The 24,777-nt window shown below is 40.3% G+C and overlaps 1 protein-coding gene across 12 annotated transcripts in view; it reads left to right on the forward strand.

Moving 5' to 3' along the window:
• Positions 1 to 24,777, forward strand: part of POU2F1 (POU class 2 homeobox 1) — a 115,901-nt gene that overhangs the window by 39,776 nt on the left and 51,348 nt on the right. For 11 of the 12 annotated variants that reach the window (XM_051780053.1, XM_051780054.1, XM_051780056.1 and 8 more), the window contains exon 2: positions 21,737 to 21,802. In XM_051780053.1, the coding sequence (XP_051636013.1) occupies positions 21,737 to 21,802 (66 nt within the window). Of the gene's footprint in view, positions 1 to 16,493; positions 16,923 to 21,736; positions 21,803 to 24,777 lie in introns of those variants that run through there. The other variant, XM_051780055.1, reaches the window with a different exon arrangement.

Consider the following 24,777-nt stretch of genomic DNA (forward strand, 5'->3'; position numbering starts at 1 on the left):
TCCACTGTGAGGTTTCTTGTACCTTGTATTAATCATGGTCAGGCAACTTTTAGATTAAGTGATTCATCTCTTCACAACAACTCTTTATGGCCACTTAAACAGATGCTCTCTGTTGACTTGAATAGAAACGTGTAGCTGGAAAGACTGCTTAGGGAATCCAAGTTTAAATTTAGTTATACGCGAGATCTCTTTCCAGAAGAGAGAGCCTCTGGAGAAGGGCCAGGGTCTGCCCCCATCAAAGTGGAACCAGAAAGCTGACAAAAGGAACAGCAGGGCTGTTATTTGCAGTAGGGGTGTGTGGTCAAAGCTGTGAGCGAGGAGGAGCATTTGGAGCATCACATCTGTGCTAGGGAGGCCAGTGGTGGTATCAACCTTACCAGTTAGAGAATTTTTACAGCTAAAATAGTGGGTACGTGATGTAGAACTGAAAGCATATCTGATTTCAAGGGTGATAATAAAAAAAAAAACCCTTGTTAGTAAAAATTGGTATTAAAAACAAATAAGGTGAGCTCAGCAGCAATAAAGACGGCCTTTAATATGATACATATGTTTCTGTAATTAGGCAGGACAAAAACCTAAGAAATTAATTATTAATTCAACCATTAATTTAATAGCCAAACTGATGATTCATTACACAGGTAGGATAGATTAACTGTGAGCTGAAGTAATACTGTAAGATTTCGAACTTGCTCAGTGAAGTAAAATTTGAGAGAGGAGTTGTTTGAAGGGACTTCCTGATCTTGTAGTCTACCTGTTGACTCCTGCAGCCAAATTAATCTCTGAGAGCATAGATCTCAGTGAAATGTGCAAGTACAGAGGGCTGATATTTTCAAAATAATGTAAAAATGAGGGACATCAAAGAATAAACTCAGTGATGATGACTTATCTAAATTGTACCTCTGCTACGGGGTAATTCCCTCAGCAGAAGCTGCTTGAGAGAAGTGGCTGTCCATACTCTGCTATTTAGAAGGGTGCCATGGATTTTTTAAATAAAAAAAAAAAAAAAAAGAAAAAAAAAAGGTTTATTGAAGAATAAATATAGTAAATACCTTACATGGCTTCCTTCCTCCTCATGAGGCAAAGAGTAGTCCAAATGGGGGGCTGGTCTTCACTGTTTTTCTGCTGCCCTGGGAGACCAGGGGTCCCAGTTCTGCCTTCATCAGTTTGTTCACTGTGCTCTCCTTCTGAAATGGCAGCCTGTGTTTTCTCCTCACAATGGTTATGTCCTGGTTAGCAAATCAGGAGGAGAGGCAGTGGCATGGTTTGGGAAGCACTGTTTGATGTAGCCATGTGGAGTTACAGTATCTGCCTTTCTCAAGCTATTTAAATGCAAGTACGCAAGAAATAGTCTGGTTTTCCTGATCTTGTTTAGCAAGCTGCTAAAGCTCAAGTAATGCCAATAAATGCCTTTATTTCAAAAGTTACATCTAACACTTGTTGTGATCGCATGATAAAGGATGAATATCTCTGCAGGCAGGATTTCCTGAGCCAAAGGGAGTCATCATAGCAGATTGTTGTCGAAAGATGCAGCACCTCTGCCCCTATCCCCAACCACCCCCTTCATCTCACTTATCAACTTCTTGGGCTAGTTAAACACCTCTGTGGCCTGATAAAACAGTGCCAAAAAACCACACCAACCCCCCAAAAAAGAGGAAATGGTGAGATTTCCACTCCCCTCTTGGGTGGGAGACAACTGAAGGGTTGAGTAACCGTGGAGCTGTAGTCCACAGGCACCTTTTGAAACGTGCAAAAGGATGAGGACCTGTGTTCTGACACAGATCACCACCTGCTTTTGAATGGCCTTAAGTGTTTCCAAAAAATGAAGAGAAAATGCCATTGTCAAAATAAATGGGAATGGGGAGAAAGCGGAATGCTTGAGACTGGATGAGTTGGATTTCTAAAATCTGCAAGACAAGGCAGCTTGCATTTAGTAATTTAGACTGACTGGAAAGAAATCTCTCTAATTTGTTGATGTTATGTATTTGTTGATGTCAGTAAATCTTAAGTGGCCAAGGAAGCTGCAGAGGGACTGGAAAAATGAGTGAGTCAATAATGTCAAAAAATGGGGCAGTTTTATTTTAAAAGCTGGAGGTCAGTTGCACTCGCTTGAGTGACTAGATAATTTTATTTGCTGATAGACAATTTTTGGTCAGTAAATATAATCTAATGTCAATTCATACAGTTTTCTGTGGTAGGAGAGAAAGTCTTTTCAGATGAATTTGCTGTAAGCTTTTTCAGTTCTTGTTAAGATTAAAGCTCTGTTTTGTAATTGTATTGATAAAATGCACTCTTCTATAATGTATCTGATTTAGAATGGCTTACTTCATTGATTACCAAATTAAAGTGATACAAAATCAATAGTAACACATACTAAAAGGATTAAGGACAGGATAACTGAAAAATCTCTATATAGTTGTTAATGGAAAGTCAAAATCTACTAGCTGTGTCTTTTTCTTCAGCAAGTATTCTTCCATACCTGCCAGTGATGAGGAAGAAATACAGAAACTTCATTGGTAAAGTTTTCATAGGATGCAAAGATGGGTGGAGTTGCAACTTGCAGATCAGTTACTGCAAAGGGATGTAAGAGTTACCAGGTTTTTTCCAAGAAACTGACCCATGTATTTTAATTTAGCTAAATACAGTGTCTGTTGAACATGTGACAAAAAAGATGTAGTTTTTTTGACAAAGGAGTTTGTGCTCTGAAACGCATACACTCTAGAAATCAGTTGAATTGTGATGAATTACAGTCTGGAAATGGCTTTTGGAGTGAGACAGTACCTGTGATAACAATTAAAATACTTGAATTGCAAACACAGTTGAGTCTAACCTTATGGTGCTACTAGGACATTTGTAACATCAAAAGAGTTTCTAACAAAGCCAGAGGTGTTTCTGAGAAAAGTTATGATGGATTCAGCATGTGAGAAGCCTGTCAAACTGAATTTAAAATTCGGAATCTTTGGTTACACAAAGTTTGACCTAGTGAACAGTGACTTGCCCACAGAACATAAGGGGATGTCTGTTTAAGGAAGCCTCTTTAACCAGCCCAAGGTGCATAACAAAATCCAGTTGCTGGAAACAGATGATTTCAGTCTTAAAGCATGCCTTATGAAAGAGGGACTGCTAGTTAAGAGCTACAGGTAAGAAAAAAGTATAAGCTCTGCCTCTTAAATTCCATTAATGAGAATACAGTGTCCTTAATCTAATTCATCAACTGGAAGTTGAGGCCCAAGTTACCCAGGAGAGTTTAATGGCCTTTTATTACAAAAGTGCTGTGCTCATCTCAAAGTCTGGTCAGAAGTCAAAGCCTTCACTCCTCCCTGTTACCTTCTTCCTTCCCCTCCATCCCCTATCCAAGTTGTTTATAAGCAAGTACCACGTGTAGGGTTGGTGCTGGTCAGGCCAAATGACATTCAAATTGCAGAGGGGCAATTCCATTGCAGGCTTGTCCTCAGCATGCATGAAATGCTGTGAGCAGAAACCACAGTGGAGATAAAAGCTGGAAAGGACAGAATCAATCTGTATTTAAACCTTCTGCATTTTTGAGATGTACAAAACTTGCCTGTTTGTTGGTACAAAAGATACATATGAGTGTGTGCGTGTGCACATCCACATTTGGTGTTTGACATTAAATATTTATTTGGTATGCCAGTATTAGCTGCTACTACTGCTACTAATTCTTTCAAAATTACATGTCCACTTCCAGTTCACATCCTCTTCATTTTTCAGCTTCTCAGGTTCCACACTCTGCCACCTGTATGTCCATTCCATTTCATTCTGTAGACTGTGTAAACCTATTGGCTTGCAATACAGACAGAGAGCCTTCGTTTTTTAATTCTTTGGCTTTTATTAACATGCAGTGGACTGTTAATGTTAATATGGTGTGGTTCTTAAAGTGCAAATTATGCCAGGCATATAGGGGAATACTAATTTTTTCTTCCTTCTAATGAATTTTGATTTTTTTTTTCTTTTTTCCCCAATTGAATGGGCTTAGAGTCATCATTTTTAACATTAAATGGCGTGTTTCTCTTGCTCAGTGGTTGTACCCTGCTAAAGCTTTGTGTGTTTCCCTGGTCATTTTAATGCCACCAGCTCAGCTGTTGCTTTGAAGTGCTGCTGATTAGTCTGAAAAGAAATTTGGAAGGGAATGCAGAAAGGAGTAGAGAAGAAAACTAAATCTACTTAAGCAAGCGAGCAGCTTTCAAGTTAGTGATGGATTAAGGCCACTTCCCACAGGTGGGGTAGTGGATAAAGCTCACAGGTGTACAATTATTGGACGAATAAAATTTATAGCTGATGTCCAGTTTGCACATTAAACTGCTCCTGTTTCCTTCTACATAAATGTACATTCTCCTGTGAGACAACTGGCACCACGGTGGCCTCTTGGGAAGTTAGAAGTTGAATGTTCCTGGGTAAGCTTGTCATGCCCTCCTTGAAACACAGGCATCACTTGCAAAGGGGTGGTTAAGGCAGGTACAAGAAGAGGCATTTTGTAAAGTCAGCACAAACAGAAGTGGCTGATACTGAGCCTATTCCTTATCACCTGCCTGCTCTTTTGGAAGCAGATAAGCATCATGTTGTTATTTGTATGTTCAGCAGATTTCTAAAGGAAAGAGAGGTTTGTGTTATTTCTTTCTGACTTTTTCTTTCCACTCTCCCTCATGAACAGTTGTCCAGTTTTAACCAAATTCAACAAATGATGATATTTCAATGATATTAAGTTCCTGTTGAATAAGTTAGAGATAAGATCTTTAGTTCGTGTGCAGTAGTATAGGCATTCTTAATGCTCCAGGTACAAGATCTTTCTTGTTATGATTTTTCATGGAAATAGCTACTGTATTTTCATGCTCAAAAGTAGTCAAAAAGCAAATCAAATGCTAGGACTTAGCAAGAAAAGATCAGAGTGAAAAGCAATATGAGAAAAAATAGCATTGTGCCACAATCCATTAATGCTTCTTTCTCTTGAATACTGCACTGTGCAGCTCTTCTCCTCAGACACTAGAAGAAAAAATATGTAGAAAAGCAGCACTAGGAATTACTTTAGGAATTCATTCACACTTTTTATAAACAACTGTGTAGACTTGAGATGATCATCCTTGAAGATAGAGCTAAGGGGGATATGACATAAGTCAGTGAAGTGTCATGGGGAGGGAATAGAGGCTTACAGTTCATGGTCTCTTTTTGTGCAAGAAGCAGGGGAAGTGGAAGTAGTGCTACAGAAGGAGATAGAGTCAAAGCAAAATGAATAAAAATGTTCTTCAGTGTATACTTAAGCCATGGGACTCCTTGCTGCAGGCTGGTTCCTAAAAGTTTGCAGGGATTCAATGGCATGTTGATGTGGATTCATGGCAGAGAAAAATCTTCTGAGAGTTGCTTTACTGTTTACCAACATCCTCTGTCCCAAAAATTACTCTAATTTGTAATTGGGGGCAGGGGAGGGTGGGCAGTGTCTCAGGTACCTTCCGTGTTCCTGCACTTTTGCCTGAGAATTAGGTTTTGGTTCCTGCTTCCCAAGATATCCATAGGATGTCAGCAGGGATACATGGGCTCTTTCCCCTAAGCCCGTAGGGCTGTTCTTACTTGAAACCACGGCGTGAGCAGAGGAGAGGAGTTGCAGGCTTGGATGCAGGCAAAAGTAGTGAGCTGTGCTTGCAGGATGCAGAAGGGAGTGGAATGAACCTGTGTTTGTAGGTAAGGAACAAAGGATAGGTTTTGTATGTGATGAACAATGGTTTGTCAGTCACAGGGTAACTTTGGATTTTTAGAATGAGACTTTGAAGGCTGATACAGAAAAAATACAATGAAAATCCGCAATATTACCAAGCACTTGTCAGAGAGGTGCTATCTTGTGGAAGTCTTAAAACTTGTCCAGAAGGATTTGAGTTTCTGACTTCCCTCTGTCAGAGAAGCGTGTATGGTTGATGGCAAAGTGCAGAATAACAGGCATTTTCTAAATGCTGTAGTGTTCCTTAAACTTCAGTACCTTGCAGCAAAGAGAGAAGCCATTTCCTTCGCAGGCATCGCCTCCCGTAAATAACAGATATTCACTTTACATGCTGAGCCAGTCGCCGAGCTAGGAGCATATCCAGAGGTTTATTTTCCTGTTTTAATCAAGGAAGAATGGATGTGCCTTTTAGTCGATGTTTCCTTTACAAGACGCCGTAATTGGTGTTTCGCTGGCTGAGTGTTTAAACTCTGTAGCCAATATGAAGCAGATACAACCTCTTTCTCATGGCCAGCTGTGCAAGTTGCTATGGGAACTCGGTGGGGACTATCTGCAGATTACTGCTCCGGGGACCACACCTGGCTTATTTGCATTCAATTTAAGTTGGGGAAAATTCAAAAGAAGAAAAGGAGAATGTGGACTGGCCGGTGGGCAGGCAAAAAAAAAGGGTTTGTCATTTTGAGACTGTCACGTTGGAGGGAAAAGCTGCTCGTGTTCACGGCTCCTGCAGACTCATGCAGTGTTCGGAATTTTGTAGCCTTTTTTCGTGCATTTTACCAGTGTTGTGAGGCTTGTTGGAAATGTAATGTCAAAGAGGGTTTGTTTTGGGTTTTTTTTTAGTTTGGTTTTTTTTTTTTTTGGTATTATTGCCTCTGACTTCGTTAAATCCCGGAGAATTTACTAACTTTCTCTGTATTTTTAATGAGTAATCTCCCTGTGGTGGTGAGGGATTGTGAAGGCAATATGGAATACAGGTCCTTCTTTTAAAATGGCATGTTAGATCAACTCAGTGCAGTATTAAAATGTCAGTGCAATATTGAGCGTTGCTGAAGAGCTTAGCTTGAGGGGGGTTTTTTTCTGAATACTGGATTGCTCTTCTTTCAGTGGTGACTGTGACTTCCTAAGAAGGCTGGGGAATGATTTTCATTCAAGTCAGCAGCAGTGGTCAGTTGGCAGCTCTAGAGCTGTTTGTGGCTGGATTTTTAGGGATGATGGTATCCTGGCACTTAGGAGCTTTACTTTTTTTTCTTGCTTGTTCATTCTCACTACAGCAACTTGCCTTTTGACCAGGACTGGACAAAAGTGATGAGAACAGCACTGTATGCTGACTTGCTCTTTATGCTTATGTTTCTTCCCCTGGGTTGGCAAACTGCCTTGGTACCTGTCTGCAGGAAAGCAGAGCATGCAAACTATTTTCAGAACAGTAGGCTTAGAAGCTTTGAGAAATCTGAGATCACTGTCTCAGTTCTTAAAAAAAATAAACATACTACAAAATAGAAACACACTATATATAATGTTTTGCATAAAACATAAAAAAGTATAAATGCACAAAAAGTATATATGTTTCTATATTAAACATATAAAGTTCATATAAATATATACATTACAGGTGTATTTACATATTTAAAACAATTCAGAGGGTTAATGTCTGGTTGTCTGCTTGTAAACATTTTCAGTTCTGATTTATTGTTAATGGCACCAGAGCCATGGTCTACCCTAAAGATTCCAGCTTTCAGCCTGTTGTGATGCTGTAGACCAACTTACAGGCTTTTTACATAATGGCCTCAGACATTTATAAGGTGTACTTCTTGTTTAATTCTATAGGTTGGTCTACTGTGATATCTTAGGGTTATTAGTTGTTATGTTTAAATTCATCTGTGAACAGTTCCTTGAATTTGGGGTTTGGTACTTGAGGCTGGGTCTGTGCTAAACAACTTACTGGTGTAATTTTAGCTGTTACTGTGCTGCTACTTCTGTTTCTCCCCAACAATTCCCCATTTTTTTACTTTCAAAACCGTGTAGTTCTAGCACCTTCTTCAACGCATCTGATGAAAATAAGTGATTATAGAGTTAAGTCTTATGGTTTGGGAATCACATTTCCACGTTTGAGCGTGGAAATGGTGTGTGTGAGGCCAGAAATCAGACTATTCTCAAGCGTGGCATTGGAGGGGTACGTGCATATTTAAGTGTACTAATTGATACACGTTGTCAGCCTTAGGGCTGAGAGTCAAGTGTCTCAAAGAAGAAATAAATAGTCGTTGTGAGGGTTTAATTTCTTCTGTTTGTCACACAGATGCATGATATAGTTCATAAGATGGATGTGGAACATATCAGTGGCCAAAACTGCAGACAATAAAAGTTTTAAGGCATCATTCCTGCTGAAAACATCTTTTCCTAGTTGTTTGTCTCTGCGTCCTCACTGCCTTTGTGCTTCAGCAGGGTAAATGTTTCTCCCCCTGGATTAAAAAGCAGATTTGGGTCAGTATTTCTCCTTGCACTTGGAGTAGTTTTAACACAGTTGGAGTAGTTTTAATTCTGTCGTGCAGTTGTGTAAGAGGCAGCAGCGCTGGATTTTTGCTGACTCAGTGTTCATGGCCCATGGCCATGGTACTGACAGGCATTTATTCAGGACCCTAAATGAAGTGTCCTGCTTTTAATTTTTGGTTTCTCTGTGAAAATGGTGAGATATGCATATAAAACTTGTTGTTTTGTTGAGGAATGGGCTGTTAAGAATTAAAGTATTCTGGGCGTTGCTTTTAAAAAACTTTAGGCCTTTCGACCTGATTTTTTCAGCTGGCTTCTTTTACTCTGTAATTTTTGAGTAGATCATGAATTTCTTTCGAGAGGATCCTTTATCTGTCAACCTAACACTTCCAATCAAAATAAGTTACAGAAAGTGAGGCAGTGTGGAAAAGTTTACCTCTTCTCTGATTTGTTGGAGACATAAACAAGACATTCCGGTCTTCAGTGGTGCATCCATGGGCCTGCAAATAAAATGTGCATGTCTTCCCAGCAAATCCTCTGCAAACACAGCCACAGGTGTCAGGCATACTGCCTGCACTTCAGCATTGCTTCTAGTAAACCTGTTCTTGTGGTTATTTCCTGGAAAAGCTAATCAATGCCTTTTCAGCTTTAGCACAGCATAGCTGCTAAAACGGGCAAAAGAGGGCTTGTGAACATTTCCTGGAAAAGCTCATGTAGGTAGTACTTTAGATGTGTAGCTATGCCGTGGTTTTCACTTTCTACTGCTCCTAAATTATTGTAAATTAAAGACCCAGATGCCCAAGCACTTAGCTTGGGGGGGTGGTGGTGGTGGTGGTGTTTGTTTGTTTTTGTTTTCCTCTGTCTGATAGCAAATACAGTCTTATGTTAGCTCTGACCATCCAAAATGACAGATACTTGGATAGGTGTGCTGGTGGATGGAATCAGTGTCTGCAGTGTGAATAACTCTGTTTCTCTCTTCAGATCTTGCATCTGGCAATTTTTTGTTCAATTTGTAACATACAAAGCAGCTTGTCTGGAATTTGGCCTTTTCCTCTTTTGAGATCAAATAATTTAAGCTTCAGAAAGAAGCATTCTCATGACATGTCTGGTGGTTCCTACAGGTGTTAATAGTGTCTGTATCAGTGTGCTGAGGGCATTAAAGCAATATCCTCCTTCAGATTTGAGATAGTTATTAAGGAAGAGGGAGCAAAAGCAGTTTCTGCAGAGCATGGTGATAGCAGCCCTGCAACTGCGACTCCTACGATGAACTGTAGAGATTTTGCATGTGCTTCTTTCTGTTAATTTTGTTTGTCAGGCACTCTAATTCTAACTAGAGCTAAATAGTAATTGTGCTGTTGATCTTGATGAATCCAGTTGGCTTCAGCAGGAATCGTAGTGAACTTAAACCTGTGACTTTGATTTATGTATTTTGAGAGTGACCTGTCGTGTAGTTAATGACAAGTAGTGTGGAGACTCTGGGTTTTGAATTGAGCAGTGCTGTATGGTTAAGTCATATACTGAATTAGTCTGTTCTTTGTAGAGATCCTATTCATCAAGCTGGACTAGTAATTGCTACTTTGGCAAAGTGGAGAACAGAGGAACAGCGTGTTTGCATAAGGCATTATGTTTTGGTTTGCAAGTGAATTTTAAAATAATGTTTTTAAGCTTTGAGGGCCTGCCCCTGCTATGATGGACATGGGGAGGCAAAAATCAATCCTTTTGCAAGTATCACTGTATGTGTATTCCAAAATGTAATATGTCGTACAATTGCTTAAACAAATATTGTTTTCAGTATTTGAGCTTGGCATAAGTACCCTTCATATGCTGTCGGATCAATTATGTTGTGATTTGCATATTAGTTAATATATTTTTTTACTGAAATATTTTTAGTGTGTATTGCAATAACACTTTGAAACTAGCAATATTGATGCCCCCTTCTTTGCATGGTGTTCTGGCAGTTTGAACTGCATTTACCTTCTCCATTCAAATGTGTGCACAATTTCAGTAGCCACTGCATTTTGTGGAGGACAGTGACCCCACCTTAGGTTCAGGGGATACATGAGGATTGGCTGTCATTCCCTGCCAAGGGAAGTTTGGTATCACCCCACTCCTCATGGGGGCTGGTGCCTGGTGGTGCTCCAGGTTCTCCAGCTGCCCCAAGCTGCAGCATCCCATAAAAGCTTGCAAGTTTTTCAAGGTGCTTTTTTTGTTGTTATTTGGTTGGTTGGTTTTGGAGGGGGGATGATGTGGTCTTCCCTCCCACCCCCAGTATTGCTATAACAGACCTGTGTCCTTGAATTGCCCCTTTTTTTCTTATTCTGATAAATGTTGAAGTTCTACTGATCTTGTTCTTCAGCCCTCCCTTGTGTTTTGTTCATGTAACTTCACTATCAGGCTTCATTTCAGACTTTATTTTGAGTCCTCCAGTACTTCTTTGGAAAGCAAAGTGAGGCATGCAAATCCTGTAAAAGTAATCAAATATAAGCTCTGTTTGCTAATAAGGCAACATAAATCTGCCCAAAGTGTTCAATACTTGTCAGTGTGAAGTATTTTAGACTTGACAAACCAATAATTTTAAAAGAAAATGAGACATATGCCCACATATGTGGGCAAAAACTCAGAACGGGTGTTTCCTATACAATATTTACATAGTAAAAAATTTTGTTTTTTTAAAAGAAATCCTGCTTGAGTTTGGATACTACTTTTCCTATGCAAGTTTACTAGAGTGATATATATGTAGTGGTATAGAACCATGCCTCAAGTGTGGTGGAATCAGAGCATGATTTGCTCGTTTTCTATGCTAACTTCTAGTTAAATTGAAAGGAGGTGAATGCCCTGCAGACAATAAAATGTGCTTGTGTGCAACAACTCTGTGGCAGGTAGAACATGCTAGTTAAATAATACACATTTGTTTTCAAATGTGTGACACTTTGGGTAGTTTTTTGAATTAAGTTCCTGGAGTCAGTGCTTATGATGTAGTTGTTTGGTGCATGCAAATAAATAATAATAATAATAAAAAAAAACAAACAGAAAAGGTCTCAAGCCGTTATGAAATAGTCATGGAAACCTTGAAAACATGATATGAGTGAAACGAGTGCTTAAATCAGGAGATATAAAGACCTAATGTTTGCTATCTTCAAAATATCCCATAATTTCTAAGTAAATGTTATGACAATAACATTTACTTAGACAACAAGGGTTGACTGCACTGAACTTATCTCCTTTACTGTGGAGAAAACATTCAACAGAATGAAAGAAAAACTTCTATGTGAATATAATATGGATCTTTTCTTATGTGCCTTGGTTTGTGGGCAGTAAGGGAAGGGCACAACTGTTCAGAGGATGCTCCAGAATGACAGAATTAGCCTTGAGTTTCAAATAAAGCTCAGTTTCCTCATGAAAGTTATAATTCTGTAGTTTTTGAATAAGGGTGTTTATTTTCTCTTGTTGTATCTACCTCCCTTTTTTCTTCCCTCCTCACATGGTGTGGTACTCTGCTGTGAGTTTGTTGTGGCCATGGTTTTCTTACTATAAGAAAAAAAGACTTAATTCATGGTAGTTCCTACCATGTGTGGACAAAAATAAGTTGAGACCTAAAAAGCCAAACCCACAAACAAACCCTTTTATATTAATGTGTCAGGTGCTTATGAGTATCTGCTGTCCTGCACTGATACCATAAATTAGCATTCCTGCTTAGCTCTCCACGTACTTAATTTCCTTCAAAAAAACGTACACTAAAGAATTTTTAAAGGTATTTTGTGCAGTGGGAAGTTTTAAAGGATAGTTATGTTTTGAGTTTGTGAGAAGTAAAATTAGATGCAGATTGAAATTCCAGTTCATAGCAATTGCCTAATGACCAGTAATTCTAAAACAGGCCAATTTTATTTGACTTTTCCAGACAACTGCTCTTTGGCTTTACCAGTTCTCGGATAAAATCAATTCTGTTGGCCAAAGTCAAAGGTGGTGGCTAAAATTAGAGCTTAGTTTGGAGCCCCAACTATGAACAGGCCTCTGTCTGTCTGTAATTACTCTTAAGAGGATTGTGCCAGCTTTAGTAACAGTTAATTTTGTTGACATGTACATGATTTTTGTAATTTTTTTTTTATTTTAGTAGCACATCAGAGTTCTGTTTGTTGAAATTTCTGTAAGGTTTCATTTGGCTTGTGGGATGGAGCTTGGGAAATGTTTTGAGTTAAAATGTAGCTGTGTGTGGTGCCCCTCCAGGGCAGACAGTGCCAGTGGTGTGGCACAGGGAGAGCAGCTCACTCTGGCCTTTGCAGTGTTGGTTGGCATCATATGTCGTGCTCTGGTCTCAAAGCTTTGGTGACCACCCTTCTTCAGTAGTTCTTCAGGGGAAAACCTCCTAGGCAGTGATGCTCTAATGAGGGCAACACGCAGACATCACAGTTGATGCCTTATTTCCTCTCCCTGTAATTTTGTATTCCATTTGTATGTATTCCTTTGCACTCTGTTCCAAGCACATTGTTCAGAGGGGAAATAATGAATTAATGGCTTGTTGGGTAATCTCTCCATGTTGCATCACAGAGTGTGCCCCTGAAGTTTGCAAAGGTCATGCTTGTCACTGAGCTGGCTGGGGGCTGAAATTTCTTCTGCTGTCACAGGAAGGCATGTAGTAAATGGCATTTTACTAATATATGCAAACACATCCATATAAAAATGAAGATTCCTTTCCCCCATAAATATGTTGAATAATGTTGATAGTATCTTTGCCCTTCATCCCTTTAATTCAGCTTTATTTGTATTGTTTGGGGGTTTTTGTGGGTTTTTTTAAGAAAAAAAAAGAAAAAGAGAGACTGGCCATCTGAAGATAAGGGTTTAAATGTCCTTTCACCCTAGTTTGTAACAACTTTTACTATATATCACACTTACTTACAATAGATAACATGGGGGAATAATTTTGTGGAGTTTACAGTCAGTCAATTGGGCATAATAAATGAAATAAAAGAGAAGATGTAAAAGGAGGTCTGAGAGTTGCATAGCCTGCAGTGAAAAATGAATTTCCTTTTCCAAAAACAAAGTTATTAAGGGATCAGGTATGGTCATTATAACTGATAAATAAAGTGACATATTGGTGGGAGAAGCAGGAAAAGGAAAGCATTCATTTGAAAAGGAAGGATGGAAGATACATAAAGAGTAACAAAAAGAAGAGAATGGGGTAGAAAGAGTCTCCTGAAGTGTTACCTGCAGACTCTGAAGTGTTTGGCTGAAGGACATCTGCCTTTCTCATACCTGAGTTGGTGGCTTAGTTCCTCTGGTTTTAAGGGTGAGTATGAATAGAATTATGGGAGAAAAAAAATCATCAATGTAAGACCTGTAGAATTGGGTGAAGAGGAGAGAGACAGTTTTTGAGATATCTGCAGTTTGACGGGATGTGGAGCGGTTTTTACACTGATGATCACGAGGGGCACCACTTTCTCCTCTTAGAGGTGCCTTTGGAGGGAAAGTGAAACTTTGTGTGCAAAGAGTGCTATTTTTCTGAAACGTGAATACCAGAAGTATGACTTTGGTTGAGGGTGTTAAGTAACCTTTAACATAAGAAGCCAGAAAGAAAAAAATGAGCAGTGGTGTGGCAGAGCCTGAACAGAACATTAAATGAACGTATTCCACCACTGGTGTTGGAGCAGGGTGGAATGCACCATTCCTCCCCAAACATTTTCCTTCTTATGTCTACAGGCCTCCTTCAGAAGACTCTCAGATAAATAGCTGCAGTAGTGTGGCATAAATGAAACACTAGGGTCTTTTTTTGCCAAAAATTAAGAACTTGGATGCCTTCTACCATGTGCACTATGGGGGGAGCAGCTGGAGCAGTAGGCACAAATTTAAAAAGAAAAAAAGTGGATATCCCATCCCTGGAAGTGTTCAAGGCCAGGTTGGATGGGGCTTTGAACAACCTGGTCTAGTGAAAGGGGTCCCTGCCCCAGGGCAGAGGGGTTGGAAGTAGATGATCTTTAAAGCACCTTCCAATCCAAACCATTTTATGATTTGATGAATTTACATAAAGGGGGAGATAATAAAATTGTCAAAGAATGAAGTGGTCACTGGAAGAGCAGTGTGGTTTGGGGTGGTTTTGTGGTGTTTGTTTATGGTTGGTTGGCTTGGGGTGGTTTTTTAATTAATTTGTCTGGGGTTTTTTTGGCCAACTGTTAGTTTGACAGGGCAATGTACACATTTTTATTTCGATTAGCAGGTTAGTGGATGTTACAGCTGAAATTTGTGTAGGGGTCGGTGTTTGTGAGGCGGATTCACTGACACAGTTGGGAAGGGGAAGGAGCTTTCTGCCTTGTCTTTCTTAGCTGTCCCTGCAGTGTTGATATGCTGGCAGCACCAGCACACTTCCTAGGGCTGCTTCAGGCATGTCCTTACCTGGCCTTTCGTTGCTGTTTGCTGGCTCTGTTGTTTGGTAAAGTCACCCCTCACTACCCACGTGCCCGAACTCAACGGTCCCTTCCTGTGGCCTTGCACTCTTGACGCTGCACCTGCGCTCCACCAGCTCAACACCCTCATTTGAAGAGGACCCCAAAGAGGACGCTGCTGTCCTCCCACTCTGCTGCTGCTGCCTCAACTCAGCCACTGCCTAAACCAACACTCGCTTTGTGAAGGTGTGGGTTGTTCCACCGTTTGTGTCCAGGCTCTTCCAGTGAAGCAAACGGATTATCTCCCAGTGCACTCCAAAAGCGTGTGTGCAGGAGTGAAGTTTACTGAAGGTCTGTGAACCATGAAGACGTGCCTCAGAGGTCTCAGTGGGACATGTGAATGAGTAGAAAACCAAGTTGGAAACAAGGTGTTAGGAAAACCTATTCAGTGCACGCAGTTGTTTCCCTGCAGTAGGGAGCACCTTCTCCTTCTCTTCTTGCAATCTTTTTCAAGTGTAGATCACTCATGTTAAATATATAGCTGGGAACATCTTGTGTTAAGTAGAGATATGAACCTGAACAGAAGAAGAGGTCAAGCGTAGAAATAAATTCCAGTCAGTACTGGATGATTGAGAAGTCCCTTTTCTCTCGCTCCCTCTTGTTTGGAGAGGCGGTGCTTGAATTCACTTCAGAAATGAGGAGGAGAAAAGTACAGCTAGGGTTTCTTTTAAAGAAAAAAAAAACAACAAAACAAACAACAACTTCCTCTTTAAAGTCACATTAACATCTGGAAGTGGGTGGCTCAACCCTGTAATCATCTGTGTCATCACATTACGTTTTCCTGATCAGCAAATGGAATATTAAGTGTTGTGATGTCCCACATCATGCTTGAATTTTTATATAAATGTTCTTGCTGTTTAGGACACTAGTATATGACGGGTAAACAAACTATTTGAAATGGTTTAATAAAGCCTTATAGTTGGTACACTTAGTTCTGTGGACCGCCTTTGGAAAAGAAGATTGATTTCTCCATGAACCAAAGCCTCTTCCCAGTTCTCCGGTGCCTCAACAGCAGCGAGCAGGTTCTGGTTATCATTGGGTGGTTCAAAGATGCAACGCGGGTGTGACGTGCCCCTTTCACAGACCATAGCTCCGCAGCAAGCTGTATTTAGCCATATTGTGGATGTGTTTGAAGGGATTAGTAATAGATTTTTGGTTTTCTTTTTTTTTTTCCCCTTGGAAGTCATCGGAAAGCAAAAGACTAAATCTATTTTGATTTCACTCGGGATAGATTAATGGGTGTCAAATGTTACACAATACTTGACATATCCACTGCTGTTAAGTTGGCCGTGGCAAAGGGATTACCCGATAATGAATCACCAAGCTCTTTAGCTGTTTAAAGGGAATCGTGCCGCTTCCTTGCCCTGGTGGTACTCCCTTCCCTGCCCAGGACCTTCCTGTGACGGTGCGTGTTCGGGTGTGGAAAACTCCACGCAGATGTGCAAGCACCGGTTTGACAGCTTTGTGTTCGGCTTCTACCTTGCTAATTGTTTTCGTGGGATTATTCGGATTGTGTAGAAAGCTTTTTCCAAATCCCCTTTATTACTGAAGTTATTGTTGCCAGCAGGAATAAGATTAAAGGTGCTTAAGTCTGTAGAGTTGTTTCTAATTTGTACGTGTCATTTCAGTGGCATTTGAACAGAACTCTGTCTCTTCCCCTCCCTGCTCCCCTGTGGTACTGTGCTTGAGTTAGGGCTGAGAAGCCAAGCTATTGGAAGAAAATTCATTTTGTTCCCTAATTATTATGCTGGCACTCGGGAGATAATTTTTCCCTTCATGCACTGCCAATTAATATGCAAATGAGCTGATAAATATTTATACCGTGATTTAAATTATGCAGGGAGCGCTTTCAGTGTACTCTGCAAATGAATTGTTCATGGACTTCAAAGTGCTGGCTGCTGTGCTAACGAGAGGAGATTTGCATAAGGCCCTAATCAGGCGCATACTGATTAAGCTTCATTATGGAAACTGCCAGCTGCAATCTTTGTTTCTATTTTATTACAAAAAGGGGAACTTTTCACGCTTCAGTCGCCTTGACAATGTCAGACACAGCTAGTAGGAGAGACTAAAACTCCACACAGCAACTGAAGTTTCCCCGTTCAGTTGAAGATTGCTATGGTGTAACTGAAGTTGTATTTCTCCCCCCACCTCCCCACTCCCTTTCGTGCTCGGTCAGAGCAGTAGTGTAGATTTGATAGAAATTGCCATTCTCCCGTTCCTTGGACTATCTGAACCCGTAGAGGAGACCACAGCAATGCTGGACTGCAGCGACTACGTTCTAGGTGGGTACCAGCTCAACTCTTTCTTACGGACACCGAGGCTGTGAGATTGACTATGCATAGAGGCTTAATCACATATGCAGAGGCTGGGAGAGGGTATTTGGGAGGCTGGAGCTCACCAGTGAATCGGCAGCAAGTAGCTGCCTGGTAGATAGATAGCTAGATCTGTACCAGGGAAATACATGGCTTGTTTTTTGTTGTGGGTTTTTTTTTTTTTTTCCCTCCCTCCTTTTCCTCGCTCCAGGAGAATTCGTTTCCACTGCACAGACTTGGATGATATTAATACAGACCTTTTGCTTTTAGGATTTCAATCTGAGAAGCATTTGGCTTCTAACAAACGCTGGACTTGACTTGCATGTCCCTGTGTTATGAATTTTAAAGCATTAAAATGAATGAGAGGGAGCCTCAGTCTCAAAGAATTTAGTAACTGTATTGAGCCATTCCACAACAGAATGCATGTTATGTCTGTGTATTTTTAATATAGCAAGGTTCTTCGTGCGTAATAGAAAATAAGGTGGAGTGCACAGTGGTTGCCATTGATACCGTGGCAAGCTGTGCTTAAGGTTACTGGGATAATATATTTCCTGTGCCGAGATTCCACCAGGGCTGCAGAACAGACATGCCATAATTTCTTCTCCATGTCTTCTAAAGTTATTTATAGTAATGGATCATCCCAATTTTACAATAGGTTTTATTTATTTTCAAGGCTTTTTCCACGAAGCTCAATGTGTGTGTGTGTGTGTATGCATATATATATTTATTATTCTTTTAGTTCCATCGTATAAGTTCAGGTGAGAACTTATATGTCAAAGAAAAAGAATATATTTTTGGATGGTAAATTTTAAAGCAGACACATGAATATGTTTGTTTCTGAATATGATGTGTTTTTTTAAAAATTAATTTCTAAGCAATTCTTGGCGTGTTTTCACTCACATTAAACTTTGGTTTTTCCATGCACGTCAGTGAATCATTTATTCCTGGTGCTGATGGAGCATTAGGCAGTTTCACTTTGATGGGTGAAAGGAAACAGTTAATGGCAATATAACCACGTTAAGATTTTCGGTGTTTTACCAGCTGTGTACAGTCTCTGATACTCCAGGTTGGTCCAGTGTCCGCTGCTTCTTCCTCCCGAATGCCTTTGGGAACGTTCCTGAGGGTGTGTGAGAGCCTGGCACGGCGCTGCCTGGCGACACCTCAGCCCTGCCAGCAGAGTAGCTGTATGGAATGTATTCGCTCCTGAGAGTTTGATTTCAATCATGCACCTGCTGCTTTCGATCCCTCCTTCTGTGGAGTTTGTTTTTTAGATAATGTTGGCAGAAGTTGTAGCCCAGGGCCTTTATTTAAAACCCAAGCAAGATCTAAAGGAAGAAGAAAAGGTGAAGGCATTAAGGTTTGGGGGTTTTTTTTAGCCCACTTCATTTGTTTATTCTTTTACCTTTAAAGCAGAAATTGTATGAGCATGCATAAACCAAATAGCCTTTTTATTTGACATATAATGAGTCCGTAGGTTCAGTATCCCGCGGATATGAGTCTGTTTTGCTGGTAGCAGTTTTGTGCTTCAGATGTATGTCCTACCATTTGCAATGGAAATAGCGCCATTGTTCTTGATGCTTTACATGCAGAAGGCCCACAGATTGAACAAGAAGTAGTCAGCTGGTGAAATAATGGATGCTATCCTTCGTTTGAACCTGAGCACTACCAGAAAGATGTTTCTTCTTCCAACTTGCTACTTTTTTGCAATAGGAACATTTGAGGTCTTTGTTAAGGACGGATCTTTACAATAAAATATTCCTCATCTAGACAAGCTTTTAGTAGATAAGTAGTTGTATATGCCTAGTACTAGAAAACACTGGAAACCTTTTCTAAAAGGGTTTATCATGCAGCACAGTCTGACAGAAAAACGTCTTGGCTTGCTTTATGGAAGGAGGTCTCTACAGTGATAACTTCGTGTAACTGAGCAAACTTGCTCATCATGCAGGAAGGCTCCTTGTAGGAGCCTCCTCATACAGACAGAACAGTCACTACCTTGCTTTGAGTTCTGTGCACAGGACACCTGTGTCCCCTCCTCTGGGTTTCTACCATTAGTATCCTGCACTGCAGCTCCAATACTTCAGTTTCTCCAACAAACCAGCAACAGGAGGCCCTGTGTTGTTTTTCTTGCATGAGTTTTCTGAAGTGACTCAAGGAATGGATCCCATGCTGTTGAGAGACACCCTGCTCAGCCTGTGCTCTTCCATTTTGTGGTCAGTCGTATAGTGAGTTCAGGCCACCCCTCTACTCTGGGCTTAAAAATGTACATCCTACATCCAGTAGCACCATAAGTTAGCCCAGTTTCCACAACCAAATGTATTTCACTTGAAAGTGCTTTTGCTCATCTTCCTGTTGGATGGGGACTCTTGATGTTTGCATCAAAAGCAGAGGCTCTCCTTCAGTGCTCTCTAAACATAAACTACTTTCAGTAGCCCTCTCTGTGTAAAAGAATGAACTAATGCTGTTTATCAAATGCATGTTGCCTGTAATCATTCCAAATAAATGTGCTGTTGTCACAAGACTAAACTCAATTTAAGGTATATGCAATGTCTAGATAGAAATGTACTTTGTATTTATTTTGCACACAGATCTATCTGCAGAGAGGGCTGTGTCAACAGCAAACATTTCTGTACAGTCAGTAGAACCCATGTTCTGCTTCTAGAGTGTGGATCACGCTATCCAAACATAGAAAATGACAAAATAAGGAACCTGGAAGCAAAAGGTTCTGCACCAGCAACCTTAGCACAGTTCTGTCTTTCCAGACTGAAGTCACAGCTTGAATGTGCTAAGCAGAGGTTGTGAAAAACGGGGCAAAACTTGCAGCTTCTTGCTGAAGTGTGGGCCAGCAATGCTTAACTGCAAAGTTTCTCCTCACTCTCTCTCTCAAAAAGCAGTTTAACACATCTGCCTTTGTACTAAGAGTAACACTGATAGTTCAGATCTCTTTTACACGTAGCTGAACATTTGAAAGATGTAAGGATAGGCATAGGAACTTTCTGAGAGGAGTTGAGGCTCTGGAGAGGATGTGTTAACTTGTGAGGGGAAGTTTCCTGCTTGTTACAGGCCTCTGGGTTTTCAAGGCTCTACTGGGTTCAACTGCCACGGTTGTTTATGTGGAAAATTATATTAGTTTTAAAAACATTGATCACGGAATCACAGATAGTTTAGGCTGGAAAAAGATCATCTAGTTCCAGCCCTTAAACCCGTGCCAAAGGCAGGGATACATTCCACTAGACCAGGTTGCTCAAAACCCCATCCAACCTGGCCTCAAACTCTTCCAGGACTGTGGCATCCACGCTGTCTCTGGGCAGGCTGTTCCTGTGCCTAACCACCCTCTCATCCTAATAGCCATTCCAAACCTGCCCTCTTTCAGTTTAAAGCCATTCTCCCTTGTCCTGTCACTACATGCTCTTGTAGAAGTCCCTCTCCAGCTCTCTTGTAGGCTCCCTTTAGTTACTGGGGGGCTACTATAAGGTCTCCCTGAGCCTTCTCTTCTCCAGGTAGAACAACACCAACTCTGTCTGTCCCCGTAGCAGAGGTGCTCCATCCCTTTACCCAGCTTGGTGGCCTCCCCTGGACTTGCTCCAATAGGTCCACGTCCTTCCTGGCACTGGTGTCTCTGGGTAGTAGCAGGTGATGGTACATGACCATAGTGCACTTCTCATTCCCAGCTTTCACAGACTGCCAAACAGTGAAGGGCCTGGGCATTCTTGGAACTGTCTGGGGTGGGGGGAAAGATGCAGCAGTTAGTGCTGTTACTGTATTCTTCTTCAGTCCACTGGTGTTTTGGAAATCACTGCTTTGATGAAAGTACATGGCAGAGGTAACCTTTTAAACACCTTGCAAGAGAATATCCTGGAATAAAGGGTTCATTTTAAGCTCATTGAACTTGATTTTAGCTCGTTATGGGAATGGAAGAATGGGCTTAAGGATTTGCTTACACTTTGTTTTATGATCTGGTCTGTCTTGAGGTTCTGTTTGTAATTTTGGTTTGTGATAATGTGGCTCAGTGGGGTCAGTAGCAAGGAATGAGGAGGTAATAAGCTGGAAAGCTGATGCTGTATACAGGACATCTGTATAGATTCCTTTTTGAGGGAACTATATTCTCTGTCTGCTGTCTGGAGAGGCCCTCTGCATTGCACTACATTCAGCTGACAGGCTTTGAAACCAAGAACAGACTTTGCAATAGACTCATCCAGAGGGAGATAGAAAATGGGTTGGTTTATACCTATATGGTTTTGCATGAATATATAGGAAATATAAAATAACTTAGTGTCAGTGACATTCCAGTAAAACAGAAATGCAGTATTAGAAAAATGGCATCCATTTAATTGTAGTGACTGAATTTCCTTTCTCTTATCAGGGTGGGGTGGGGAGAACAAACACAAGAATAATGTAGGCCATGGTGGTCAGACTTCACATTTTTGAATCTTGGTGTAGTCATTATTCCTTCCTCCCCCCCTCCTTTTTTTTTCTTCTGTGACTTTCATTGTATTGAAAATTAAGTTCCTACCTATCATTGCCCTCCAGCATGCTGTCTTTTCTTCCCTTAATACCACCTTTTCACATATGGGAATAATGACATAGAAAATTTTGAAACAATATTTATCTGGAAGATTCAGTGTTGTGTTCTGCTTCTGGTTGCTCTTTTTGTGGTATAATCTGAATTAGGGTAAAGTACATAGCAAATTTCTGATGTTCTGTACTTCCCCTAGGCAAAAAGGTATTAATAGATTTGGGGTTTTTTTTTGCTGTATTGGTTTATCTTTATTTCTGTTTTAATGCAGACTCAAGAATGAACAATCCGTCAGAAACCAGTAAACCATCAATGGAGAGTGGGGACGGGAACACAGGTAAGAAATGATGAATTGGTGCACAGATATTTTCTGGTGGAATTGAATGAATATGAAAAGCCAAATTTCTTTACCAGCTTACTGGGATAAAAAAATACCAAACCAAAAAAAAAAAAACCAAACTCCACACCCACTGTTTTTAGAGACTTGGGAACACTTTTGTCGTTAACCATACTGTATTGGAGCACTACCCACACAATCTTAGAGTCCCCTTCCCCCTTTTTCTATCTGTAATGTTTATGATACTACAGAAGGCCTGGTGGCACTAGCTCTCCATAAGTAGTCTCGTTTTTTCCTGGCAGAACAGACCTTCGGCACTTCTAACTTCGTCATTTATTTTTGGGTTGAAGTTTTCCCTGGCAGGTGTGGGCCACTGCCTGAGCTTGTTTCCATTTTAGATTTCGTTCAAGCTGTCACAACAGTTCTCAAGAACAAGTGAAAGGGAGAAAGCCTAATTTCTCAACATTAAAAAAGAAAGTTACCCAGCCTTTCTGTAAGTTCCTTGTGTGTTAGAACAGAACCTTGAAATTTGGTCAAATTTAGCCTTTGTGCCAGGGCCAATGTGCCTTTTGGTGCATCCTTAAGATGTGACCAAGTTCTAAGCCATTGGAGAAGGTTGTTAAGCCTCTGTAGCTTAAGCATTCTATCTTATGCTTTAATTCCTTTCTGGAAGTAATTTAATGTTCACTTTGGAAGCAAGAGGAATGACACTTCTGAATGGAAAGTAAATAGTTTAACCTGACTCAGAATCTTTTCTGAGCTCAGAACAGCGTTTGGGAGGAGAAAATTTTAATGACAGGGAACTTGTTGCTTTGAGAGAAGTCTGGTTACCTTGTGTGAGGGAATATTATTTTTCCTTCTCATGGTTCAGTAATAAGAGTTTTATTTTAAACTCTGGAGTTGTGAGGAAATTAACACTATGTTTCATTCTATACCACTGTCTCCTAATTCTTTGTGCAAGGCTTTAGTGCAACTGAGAGTGACTGAATGTTCCCAGCACTGGTCCGAGAGGCTGGATGTTTTCTGCCAATGCATAGGGTCAGTCCAAAGGAATTCTGCCTGCTTATTAATGTGTGTTTTGTCACTGGCTTCTCAGGTTTTATAATTGCCATTGTATTTTTAGTAGGAGAGGTATCAATTCTTTCTATACACAGAAGTGTTTTGTTATGTATTTAATACTGGTTTAGGGTGATATAAAACCGTATTTCCAAAACATATGGACTGTAAATATTTCATGATCATAAACAGCATCAAGAGAACAATGATTTTTAAATATCCCTGTAGACTCCTTGTAGCTGGAGGTTGTGTGTAAACTCCTGAGAAAATTCAGATTTCCTCCTCTGTATGACCACAGTTCCCAGCATATGTTTTGTCCAGAGTGCATTCCCAACACCCTTCCCTCAGTGCAGCCTTAACCAGCAGTTTGACCTAAACTGAGCTGTTAGGAGGAGGATTTGCTTTATTCAAAGGTAGTCCTTAAAAATAAATCCATTATCATGAAAGCACTGCACCTGCTTCTGCAGAACCCTGACTCGGCTCTCCAAGGCAAATATTTCATCATTGTGAAGGTGGGGGTCATGACATAGAATGGATGGATTGTAAAGCTGCATGTAGGTCCTTTCATGTTAAAAGGGGATACAATGTCTATATTTTTTTATACTCTAATACTAAGGTTAGTTATTACAAAAGTTTGACTCATATTGGTGTTTGGAACTTTGGAACATTGCTTCTGTAGTCTAAATGTTACCAGTCTTTCCTTTTAGTTTTGTACCCTGATTTTTTAAATTATGTGAACTAAAATAATCTAGAATTTTTGAGCACCCTTTGTTCTCCGGTCATTGTTTTGTGTTTAAATACAGAGTTCATAAACCACTGGAGATAGTGATTGATGGCATTTGTGACGTTCTTTGGGAGCTCGAGCATCAGTTTTATTAGTCAATGGCAGATGTTAAACCCTGAAAGGAATACTCACAGAATGTAATTTTAGGCTTCTGATCAGGGTGCTTGGATTATGGTTCTGGACTCAGTGCATCCTTAGTGGGAAAAAAAAAGTCAGCTTTCAGCTCAGATGCCGAGGAACTGGGAGTGCCATCGATTTTTCTTCAGTGCCTGTGCTCCCCAGACGTGCTCCCCAGACAATGTGTGAAGATGATTTTTATAAACACTCAGAGTTCTTATTTTTATAACTTCCTGCAACTGCCTGTTTTCCAGGGACATTTGTAAATCACTTGAGTCTGTTGTGCAAACACTACTAGTCTATCTTTTAAACCTCAGTGGATGTTTGTTTGGGTCATTCCTGTTTTAAACTTGTAGTGAGATGATGCAACTTGAGAATTTTAAGAGAGATTACTCTAGGGCATGAATTTCCATTTGGCATAGCTAATGTTCTCAGGAAAAAACAACAGTTGCCACTGGTTAAAGATGACAACATCAGTATTTTTCTGACCTAACAACTAAGTTTCATGGAGTTAAACTAGGATTTTGTGTTTTGAGTTCTGACTATTTAGGGACCGTAGTAAAGTCCCCTAAATATGTTGGACACAATAGAGTGCCTGAAATAGATTATAACTTTAAAATCTTTGTGCTAGCTGGACTTCCCTTTTAAACATCTGAAAAAGCAACCCATATTTCAGACCACTTAAGAACAACAACAAAAAAATGAGTACAAGAGTTGTTGGATGGCTGTTTCCTCAAGAATGTGAATTGATCCATCGGTCATCAGTATTGTAGAGTTACAGTAATCTTTTCCAGTCTTGCAGTTGTGGGTGGACAGTCTATGTAGTAGCTACTGGAAAAAAAAAGAGAAGTAAGAAGAATGTCTTACAGTAAATGGATAGTCTTTGGATGTCCTTTTTATAGGCTGCAGCATAAAATTTTCCAAAACACCTCAACCTTTCTGTTTGTTTAATGCACCTTCTCTTTTAAAAACTGTGTGAGTGCAGCACTATGAAAGCCAAGGTTATAATGACTATGGA

This window comes from Manacus candei, unplaced genomic scaffold, assembly GCF_025592945.1.
Source record: "Manacus candei isolate 608988 ecotype Guabito, Panama unplaced genomic scaffold, ASM2559294v1 h1tg000014l, whole genome shotgun sequence".
In the NCBI taxonomy this organism is placed as follows: Eukaryota; Metazoa; Chordata; class Aves; order Passeriformes; family Pipridae; genus Manacus; species Manacus candei.